This window comes from Artemia franciscana, chromosome 3 (genome assembly GCF_032884065.1).
Source record: "Artemia franciscana chromosome 3, ASM3288406v1, whole genome shotgun sequence".
NCBI classification, from domain to species: domain Eukaryota; kingdom Metazoa; phylum Arthropoda; class Branchiopoda; order Anostraca; family Artemiidae; genus Artemia; species Artemia franciscana.
The window spans coordinates 17189739-17200718 of record NC_088865.1 but is presented as its reverse complement, the minus strand read 5'-3'; the positions used below and the strand labels follow the sequence as shown (position 1 = coordinate 17200718).

General features: G+C 32.6%; 1 protein-coding gene across 2 annotated transcripts in view; it reads right to left on the bottom strand.

Moving 5' to 3' along the window:
• Nucleotides 1-6967: 6967 nt before the first annotated feature.
• The window catches only part of LOC136024955 (attractin-like), a 114594-nt gene continuing 110581 nt past the window's right edge, over nucleotides 6968-10980 (bottom strand). For both annotated transcript variants that reach the window (XM_065700550.1, XM_065700551.1), the window contains one exon: nucleotides 6968-10339. In XM_065700550.1, the coding sequence (XP_065556622.1) occupies nucleotides 10230-10339 (110 nt within the window). In that variant the 3' untranslated portion in view covers nucleotides 6968-10229. The remainder of the gene's footprint in view (nucleotides 10340-10980) is intronic.

The following is a 10980-nucleotide window of genomic DNA, read 5'->3' as shown; positions in this document are numbered from 1 at the left end:
AAGTTCCAATTTTGCTTATTTTTACTATTATTTTCAGGGTAAACTCTTTCATTCATATCTTAGACATTTCTGTAGGTTGTAATCTATAAATGTAATTAGGCTTATACTTTCAAATGAGTTAAATGAAGCTTTATCCTTTAGAATGGTCTAAAATAGTTCCGCAAACTCAATCGGGTGTTCAATTCGGTTAATATAATTGACGAAAACTCTGGTTTCTCATTAGATTTTAAAGATGTGTCTGTTGAATCTGTTAATGTTGGATGATTCTTCATTCTATTTATTTCTCTCATTTCGAAATTTTCCACAATCAAATGGAGATGTGTTTACTCCCCAGGTTTATCTGTCAAATTATTATTCTTTATTTTGGTTCTAAATTAAGTGCGTTTTAAAGTTTCGTTGAAACGTTAGGCCAAAGTTGTGCCTTAATAGTTCTATTTTAACTTCTGATTAAAATCATGTACAAGTCATATCGACGATGATTTTTGTTTTGTTTTTAAGACACTTTTTAGTACATTTGTGAAACAAGTTCTATTTCGTACCAAATGCTTAAACAATAACACTTGGAATTTTATCAACAATTCTTTTAAAAATTCATGGTTTTTCCAACCCCCCCTCCTCCACTAGGAAACTGCCGGACGTCAAATTTTTCAGTCAAGGATCATTATGGTTCTGTTTATAGACGAGAACAAGCTGTGTCTTACTCAGGATTATCATCCTTAATAGGTTGTCACTGGTTTTGGAGTATTTTGTCCTGTTACAACGACATTTACTCGATTGAGTTAACTCTTACCAATTCTCCTATTTTGAGAGTTCGTCAGACACATGATATTCCAAGCACCCTATATGTATGGAGAGGCATATCTGATGATGACGAAAAGGAAAGAGATTGGAAAAATAAGTTATTTGAAAACAATGCTGAGAAGAAAATTGAAATACAAATAGAGAATACATTATTATTTTGGGCATCGACAATTTATTTAGGTACTTACAATTTCCAAAATCCTTTGCTATCGCCACTGCAAACGTTGGGAAAATTGACACTGAAACATCACAATTAACCATCCGTAAGATAATTTGCTGTGGCTGTCCCGAGAGTTCAACAAAGTTCTTTGGAGTAGATAGTGGTTCAAATTAGAACACACCTTCTTTTTCTTCTACTGTTTTGCGGCAATATATTTTTTTACCACTGTTTGGCCATATTTCCACCCCTCCCAGGAATTTATGATCCTTGTAAGCACATATTCACTTAAAAAGCGAAATAAAAGTAACATTTGATTTCATCTTTAAAAAAAAAAACTATATGTGAGCCTCTTGAAAGCAAAACGTCACCAATTTAATGAAAAAGTTGATTTCGCCGATGATGAAGTGGCTTGAAAAGTTTTTGCTTCACTATCTTTTCTTTTAGGCCAGCATACAACCCTGGTTTTACTCCGTTTTCAATTATTATTGGTTTTGATTTCATAGTCTCCTTCATATTACCCTTCATAGTATTTGATCTACCATACGGCTATAACTTAAATACGAAAGTAAATTTACATTGGAATCAACAATTTTATTGACTAGAAGCATAAGACGGATAAAACATAAACATTTTTAATCAGGCACCATTTCAAGTTCACTCTTGTCTCCAAGAGCAAAAAAAGAGCACAGACAAAAATTAGACATCATGAGGGTATCTGAATACTAAAATATATTTCAACAACGGATATGAAGAAAGGAGGGAAATTCAAGATCCATGACTGGAAATTATACTCTTTAGGGACCCTTTTCAGGGATACTTTTTAGAATACAAAACAATAGGTTCAGTTGACTTGGGACAACTTCGATTAATCGAGTCAAAAGCTTACCCGATGAAAAAATAAAAAATCCTGAGAATACGGAGAAGTTATACTAATTATTCTTTATCTTAAACTTAGAAAAAAAAGCTTTGCAAAATTACAGAGAGGCCAAAATCGACAAAACCTTCTTTTTTAAGATTTTACTCATTAGCCACTCAAATTTTAAGGGCATGAAATTCTTCAATGGGATTAATTTCTACTCTACCTTCATGAGTTAATTTGGGTTAAAGACTGATTGGTAGTAATAATACAAACAACATGGAGAAAAATCGTGAACAAAACTAGTTATAAAAATACATATAAAAATTCCAACAAAGCAAGATTCAATACAATGGAATGCGGAAATTCAGAAAATTCACTTGAAATATAATAACTTGAGCAAGGCACGTACGCAACGGGCAAGGAATCTTAAGCCCCTACTCCTCCCTCCATCAATCTCAAAATTTTCCAAATTTTTCTCAGGTTTTTAATATTCTCTTTCTTAATTTACCACTTTTAGCGTTTTTTTTCTTACCCACCTTCCTCGGGAGCAAGTTAACAGGAGGTGGTTTTACGGGGTAATAAAGGAGATACTTCCACAGGGCACAGGAATTTTACGGACGCAATTAATAAATGAAAATAATTAATAAATTATTAATTAATCATAAAAATAAATTACAAATAAGAAATAATTTAATAGTGACAATAAATAATGATAATCAAATCAAAATAATAATAATTTAATAACTAAAGTAATAAATTTAAAATAATACAAAAATAAATTATCAATTAATTTATAAATTGAAATCGATTTGTTAATAAATGAAAATTTTATTAAAGTTCGGTCTGGAAGTTTTTGAGAGACAGGGGAAGGGGGACGCTCTTCAAGATTTTGTCCCGGGCGCACTGAATTACTGAAATTCCACTAAAATTACTTACTTCCGAAAAATATCAGACACCTTAAAAATGATTTTTTGCAGTGTACGTGCCCGACTTAACCAACTTTCCACTCCCAAAGAATGAGACACAACTAACGAATGATCCATCTCCGGCCAAGACTGATTGTATATAGATAAAAGCAGAGTATGATAAAGTGATATGAGGATAATACTTGAGTACTTTAATATAGGTTTTATACGAATTGAAAATTATTTCCGTCACGGACAGTGTACCGTTACCTTTCAGTTTAATTTAAATTAAAATTTACATCATGATTTGGAAAAAAAATGTCAAGAAAGGAGCAATCACCATTTAAAGCTGTTTCAGGATTGATAACTATTATTTCGATTAATCTTACAGGGTTTTTGTGAAAAGCCTAAAACTCCTCAAAAATGGTGTCGGATCGAAATAAAGACTTCACCGCTAGAACACCATTTTCCGGGGTTTCGGGCTATTTTTCGAAATTCCCACAAACTTTTTTTTTTGCATCGAACTTTAATCATTAAGATTAATTTAAATAATACAACTCTGAAGTGTAAGGTAGTAAGTATTTCTATATTTTTGGAAAAGAAGATAACGCATTTTGAAAAAAAGTTTTTAATTTAGTCAGGTGTATACAGAAAAGACATAGGAGTGTTTGGCCAGCTATAGTAACACAGCTTCTACATGCGTGAGGGTGCAAAATGGTTGTCGCTTGCCAGTTTTTTTTACCGCCCGCCATAAATTTACCACACTCCTCAAAAATGATGTCGAATCGAAATAAAGACTTCACCACTGGAACAATCATAGCTCAAAACATTATTTAGGAGAATTACAGCCCCTATCTTGAGCAACAAGGAAATTCAATTTTTGGCATGGGAAGCAGTGATGTCTCGTTTTTTTTTCGTGATCACTAGTGGAGCACTGATTTCAATTAAGGTTCCACCATGAAATTTCCCTAAATCTTAAAAAAATTGTTTGTTGTAAATCCTTTTTCTAAAGGATTCATTTTTTAAAGCAATATTTTTATTGATTATAAAATATCCAGGGCTTGGTTGTTGTGCAGAGCATTTACTAGTTAGAAACAGTTGTAATCAGAAAAACTTATTGAGCCATTTTGGCATAAGTGGTTCTTTTATCTTTGATCTGATATCGACCAAAAATAAAAATGAACAAATCCAACAAATATTTTTCTTTAATTTTGATTTTCAAAAGATGGCGGTAGTTGTTTCATTCCACTTAGACACGAAAACGAGTTTTATCACTTATTAGTTCACCATACTATTTGGATAAAATTATAGATTAATACCGCATTCCTATTTCCACAATATTGAGAAAAAACTATCGTGTTGGGACAACCAAATTCTTAAAACAGTCATATAATGCGATGGGAATAATAAGTTCTAGAAAGCTATATTTTGTCTACCTAAAAATGCCCTTCCAACCTGCGAATACAACCGGGAGATCCTTACAAAAATACGGCTAGTGAAGTCTAATTTAAAGAAAGTAGAATTTACCGTGATAGTTCGAGAAGCGACAACATCAGCTGCTATAGCGTCAAAATAGTATTTTTTTTTTTTTATTTAGTAATATCGACATCGTAATATAACATCTACTATCATCAACAACTCACAGCGGCACCAAGCCATCAAAGTACCACAGCTGCGAACGCTCCTCCTGTGCCCCAATCCATTCACAGTCTCAGTCTTTACCCCCTCCCATGAGATTTCCTTTAAATAGTAGGAGGCTGTCAGACGACAACCTTCTTTGCGGACAATGTGTTCATAGAAATGTAAGTGAAGCTAAACTCAAACCAAGGGGGGAGTGGTACATCACCCCTGGATCCACCAATGGCAAAACTGTTCAATTTATGACGAGAAATCGTGAATGCAAACTTTCCTTTTCTAAAAATCATTCTTTATAATCTCTCTCCAATTTTCAGTGTCAAACAATAACAGACCCAACAAACCGATTGAAAAGTAGCCTAACAGACATCTGATTTAAACAAACATCTTTTTGGAATTCTCCAAAATCTCTTCAATAATCACTCAGCTAACCCACGATTTATTCCAACATATGTCTCGTATGATTTCGCTACATATTTACACTAGTCTGCCCTTGATTTTAGGTACTCTAATGAACTTTCAATATAAAAATAACGCCAATTCTTTCGTACACATCTACATTCTCTTCAGATTTCGTCTGACCTAGTTCAAATGATAACCTGAAGAACTTTGGTCAAGTCTTAGAGCTCATTTAATCCAAGTTCAGAGAAATCAGTGGCGGACCTTGAATTTTTGAAGTGGGGTAGCTTGGTAGGAGTTTGATGACCATCTTTTTATTCAACGCTTAGATTTTAAATGAATTTTCCTCTTTTGACAATATTAGCATATATGGGGGTGAAAATGACGAAAAATCAAGGTAAACACGGGGAAGGGGTCTAGGGGAAGGGAGGAGACTGTCAGACGATAACCTCTTTTGCGGACAACGTGTTGATAGAAATGTAAGTGAAGCTAAACTCAAACCAAGGGGGGAGTAGTCGATCACCCCTGGATCCACCAATGGCAAAACTGTTCAATTTATAACGAGAAATCGTGAATACAAACTGAAGAACGACAAAACATCAGGAAAGTACCTCAGTAGAGTCATAGAGAGCAAACCTCTGAGTAATAAAAGAAAACATACAATCAACAAATTTTATAAAGCGTTAATTTTTCATGAGTTTAATGTAATCGACCGTTTGTGGTTACGAACTATATGGAAAGAGTGACATGTACTGATAGTAACAATAACTCTAAAAAAAGAGCAGTAACCAAAACTTATTGCAAATATGTCAAATTCATAACTTTTACAATTACCACTCAAGATGTTTAAGCGTTTTACAAAAGGGATAAAATATAACAAAAAAGGATACGATCTCAATGAAAATTATCTCATTAAATTCAACATGTCTGAGAGCCTGAAGTGGAGGTTGAAACTCCTACCAACAAATACACGAAATTCCACAGTTTTTGGCAAGAGAGATGGTCAACAATACGTGTTATTTCTCCTCAGTAGCAGATGCATTCAAATAGCAGTAATAGAATACTGGAAATGACCAATTCAAACAGAAAAGGAAAACTCAAGGGTCCTTAGAGCAATTAAAAAATTGCACCCCTGAAATGCGGCAATTTTGGCATTTTCTGGGAGCCTGAAACCTCAAAAAATTTATTTTTAGTTCAAAATTTTATATTTTTCAACAAGAAGAGCTTCAGGTATTATTGGACGAGGGAAGAAAAGAGTTTAACTCTAGCCTTCCATCTTTCAGAAGCATATTTTGGACCTATACCATGCAAAAAAGGATTGTCAACAAATATGCAATACAATTCTGATCGTTTGGAATGAGACAAAAAATACGAGGGCCTCCAAAAGAAGTTTGATGAAAGCTTATTTATTATGTTTTTTGCATTTTCTTTCATATACGGAATAATTTCTGTTGGTTTTAAGTTTTAATGTCGCTCCTTACTTTCAGTTATTTAATAAATAACAGTCAAACTCAAAACGAACAGAAATTAGTCAAAGTAGGATTGACAAGCCTTCTCAAGACCTTCGCATAATTTACATTTGGACATATACCATGCAAAAAAGGATAGTAAACAAATATGCAATACAAGCAAAATAAAGTAACGGCTTCCATCGTACTCAAGAAATATTTTTAAGCCTAACATAAAATATTATATTCATTTGATTGTCTGCAGAGAAGGGAATGGGATTAGGAGAGATTTGAAGCGTTGGGGCATACCTCAAGAGCTGAATTTGCCTCAATAACAACCATTAACAAAACGTCAAAACTATTATTCAAAAATTTGTTTTTACCATTAGAGACCCCCCGGGGGATAATCTTAAATTGAGGTATTTTCTGTAGATGCTTATAAATCTCGAAACAGTAGATGAGGGTTTGTAGCCACTTTCAAATTTCAGAGAGTCATGTACATGATATTAAACACAAAAGTACAGAAATGAAACAAAAACGCGCTGAGAGTAAAGAGGAATAAAATGAGATTAAAGAATACAAGCATTAATCATGCTGGAGAGGATAATTAATTTCTATAAAATTAAAATTTTAATACCAATAGCATACTTGGAGGGCGGGGGGGGGGGGGTTATCCCCTCTTATATAGAATATTTTCTGATCCCTTAAAATTTTGATGTCGCTCTTTAATTTCATTTGTGGAACAAGTATTTTTTTTTTTAATATTTATAACAATTAAAGAAAGAAAAAAAAGAAAAAAAAAGAAAGAAATTAAGCCGAGAAATAAAAGAATTTGAATTAAAAAGCTACGAATAATAAGTTAAAGCAGAATTTCAGCAGTTAAAAGCATAGATTAACAAACACAAATATGCTTTACTTTTTTTATTGCGATAGAGCTTAAGTCTGGTGGAATAGAATTCCATTTTCCCTCTATGTGCATACATACGATAATTTGTAGAGACTGTTCTTGTTTTAAACCAAAAATGCAGGAACAATATTCTGGAACATAACTAAAGGGAACAGCCTAGTGGGGGGAAAATAAGGGAAATTCGGGAATATTTGTGTTACATAGATACATAAAAGAAAAATCAAAACCTCTTCGACAAATAACAATTACAAAAACGCATAATACATAAATACTGAATGCTTAAATCCGTCTTCAGACTAAAATACTGTCAAATTCGATAAAATATACAAAAAGAACACAAAAGTCCACTACTATCACCAATTTCTCACTCACGAATTTTAAATTCATATACTACTACTACTACTACTACTAAAAACTCATAGAAGCGCTAATTCACTCGAAGCAAAAATAGCTTCACACGCTTCTCCCTCCACCCTGCTCGGTATATTCTATTTACAGCATATCCTTTGCCTACAAACCAATAACCCCGTCTCATTTGCGAAAAAAAAAAAACATGAAAAGGAAACAACGAGTAAACTCATAGCATACCCAAGAGGGTCTAATCAATATGGAAGACGTGCTAAATTTAACAAATGTGAAATCTCGACAATTAAATTTTTTTTTGAATAAGTATGATGCTTTGGTGACGTCATTTGTTGTCACTATTGATGGGAATAATTCATATCCAGCAATCCATTTTTTAACTTTTTAACATTTTTTAATATTAAATTTAATCCTTTTTTGACAAAGGCGAAATATCGACACTTAAGATTTTTTTTAGATAAGTATAATGCTTTGGTGATGTCATTTGTTGTCGCTATTGATGTTGTTGATGTGAATAATCCATTTCAAAATTAAAAAGATAAGGTCACATTAATTTAAATACTAAATCTCGAGCAATAAATCTTAAACGTATAGCATACTCTGGAAAGATATAGTTTAGATCCGAGACACAAGTTTGTGAGATAGAAAACGATTCAATCAGAAGTAAGTTACTCTATTACAAGAGCCCAGTAGTAATAGAAAATACCCCCGTATTTTACACGGTAAATACAATCCTGAAAATACCCCAATAAGAAGACGATATAAACACCGAAGATTGTAATAAAAAAAGAAAAAAAAGACAAATTATAAAGAAAATTAAAGAAACCACAGGAAAGGCTCGAGATTTTGGGAGAGGGGTGAAACATGGGTCTTGGGTCATTGAATAAACAAGGTATAAATACAAAATATGCTGCAGCTTCCAAAGTCATAGGGTATCAAGGATTCCCTTAGGCAACAGTAACTATCCATCCAAAAACGTCTGGGCAACTTATAAGAGTAGAAACTAGCGCTAGTATCGGCGAAAAACCCACTCAAGGCCATCTAGTGTTCGGCGACACTTGGCATTTTTTCTTTTTTTTAGTGTAAAAATAAAAAAATTTAATTTCATTTGGGTAGTTGGTAAAATTAGTGTAGCAATAAGTGTCTGACCTCAGTCCCTGACAGAAAAATGATTACGAAGCTTGAAAAAATGCCAATGTGACCATACACTAGATGACGTTGATGGTTTTATTTTGCCGGCACTAGGGATAGTTTCCACTTTTTAAGGTTACCCATATTCTTTGTACCAATCTATAAAGAAGAAAGAACAAAGAAGTGTCAAGTCTTGGTGCACATAGACCTAAGACAATTGACAATATCAGAATTATACCCCCTTATGAGGAGTAAACTAATTCATGAAATTAAATAGTCCCTTGATATTTTGACATTAAGTACAGTTCAGAATAGATTCAACGTCAATAAATAAATTAGGTAAAAACAAACACATATCACCAAATTTAAAATCATATCCGGACAGTGTGTCCTAAAGCTGCTATGGTCTTTTTTGATAATAGTAGAAAAAATATATCAGTAATGGAAAAGGCGATGTGAAAAATTGTGTTTGTTATTATGATGTTTTACAAGAACTCCCAACAACACCTGACAAAACGAAACAATCATATAAATTACTGTTTCACACCATTCCATTTGACTGTGAAGAATTTTAGAGCTTTCTGATTTTTCAAAAATGCTGCATTTTTTTCTTTTCTCACTTACAATAATAGCCTTTTTCTCATTCTCGGGATAACTAAATCTTTTTACACTAGCAATTTGATTATTTTGTCTTAAAGTCCAGGACAAATTTTCCTTATTGGTATAACTAGTTAGTATCGACAGGTAAAAGAAGAGCTCGAAAGTCGTTACTAGTTTTACATCTCCCATAAACAATAAACGGAATTCATCACTTTGACCCAATCAGTCTCGTCTCAGTTTGGCCTTCGGCTAAACCTTGCCCTTATATAGCTCTTACACAAAATCTCATGAAAATTACTACTTTTCTTTATCCCGTAACATCATTTACCTATTTCACTTTTCTGTTGTATTGTTTTTCAATGTACGACTATGTTTCAAATTACCGCTACCACAACGAACTATAACTGAGCGAATTTAAAGCAATAGCAACAAAGCTCCCAATCAACTGTTTTTATTATTTTAGATTTTTGCATTAAAGTACTTTATTTCAAATTTGTACGATTAGAGAATATTCCCTAAAAACTGATTTAATGACAGAAATAAGGAAAAAAAGTTCATTTGGCCAAGGTCCAAACAAAGCACTGTCTAATGCTTTTTTTCTCAGAAGACAATTTGATGAAGTTTCCACTAAATGGTACTTAAGCCCATTCTCTCTGCTGAAACACATAAACAAACATAAAAAAAAAATCTTGGACTTATCTCACGTCATTTGGAATACGAGAAGTCTATTTTCCTTTTGAAATTTATCAATTATTTGCTTTATCGACTTAATCAACTAAACTTCTCAATATCTAAAATAAATACTTTCGCTCAAAGAAACTACAAAAACGCAAAAATAAAATTGACGACAACATTGACGATCAATAAAATTGACGACATCACGTCGGCTAGAAAAAAGTCAGCCTTGCATATCTCAATATTTGTCTACTAAATAGACAATTAAAACTATAAAGTTGGATTAGTAACATTGGAAGATCAGATCCTTTCTGATGAGAGACTCCGTAAAGTAGAAGAAAAAGAATTAAATCCTAGTTTCGTTAGTTTTACACTTGGAAATTCCTTTACTACTGCTACTAACTTGCTGGTAGCTATGACAGCCCAAAACGACATTCGCTGTTGCTAGTGCCAAACCTGAAATTATATACAATACACCTTTAAACTAAGGAGCCAAATTTATTGATTTATTAATATTTTATAATTTTTTTTAATAATTAATTAATATTAATTGATTTTATAATGATCTAATAGTCGTTAGATCATCATCGTGAAATGAAATCTCTAAAAGATAGAAGATGAAGTTTCTATTTAGTGCTTTTGGGATAAAAGATAATTATGTCCAAGACTTAAAAAAAATTGTTTCCGTTTTCTTTCAAGATGTACGGACGGAAGCCTAGCAATTATGTTATACCATTTTCCAATACAATTTTTTACATATAAATTTATTTAAACAATTTAACTTTAGCAATAAATTATTTCTCTTTCTTCCGCAAGACTTACTGACCAATTCAAACAAATTAGGAAGAAGTCTAAGATTACACAGAGATAACTTCAAGTAAATCCAATACTTAAGGGGGAAAACAGGAGATTGTCAATGGAGAAGGGGATGAAATTAACAAGGGGCTGATTTTTCGATTTAAATCGTCCAACTCCAGTATAAAACCAAAACTGTGAGAAAATCCCTTTAGATCATGTGTGCTGATTAAAATTAAAACACAGTAAGAAAGAAAAAAGAAAAAAAATACAAAAAAGCGTGTTTTGAGCAATAGTAGTTG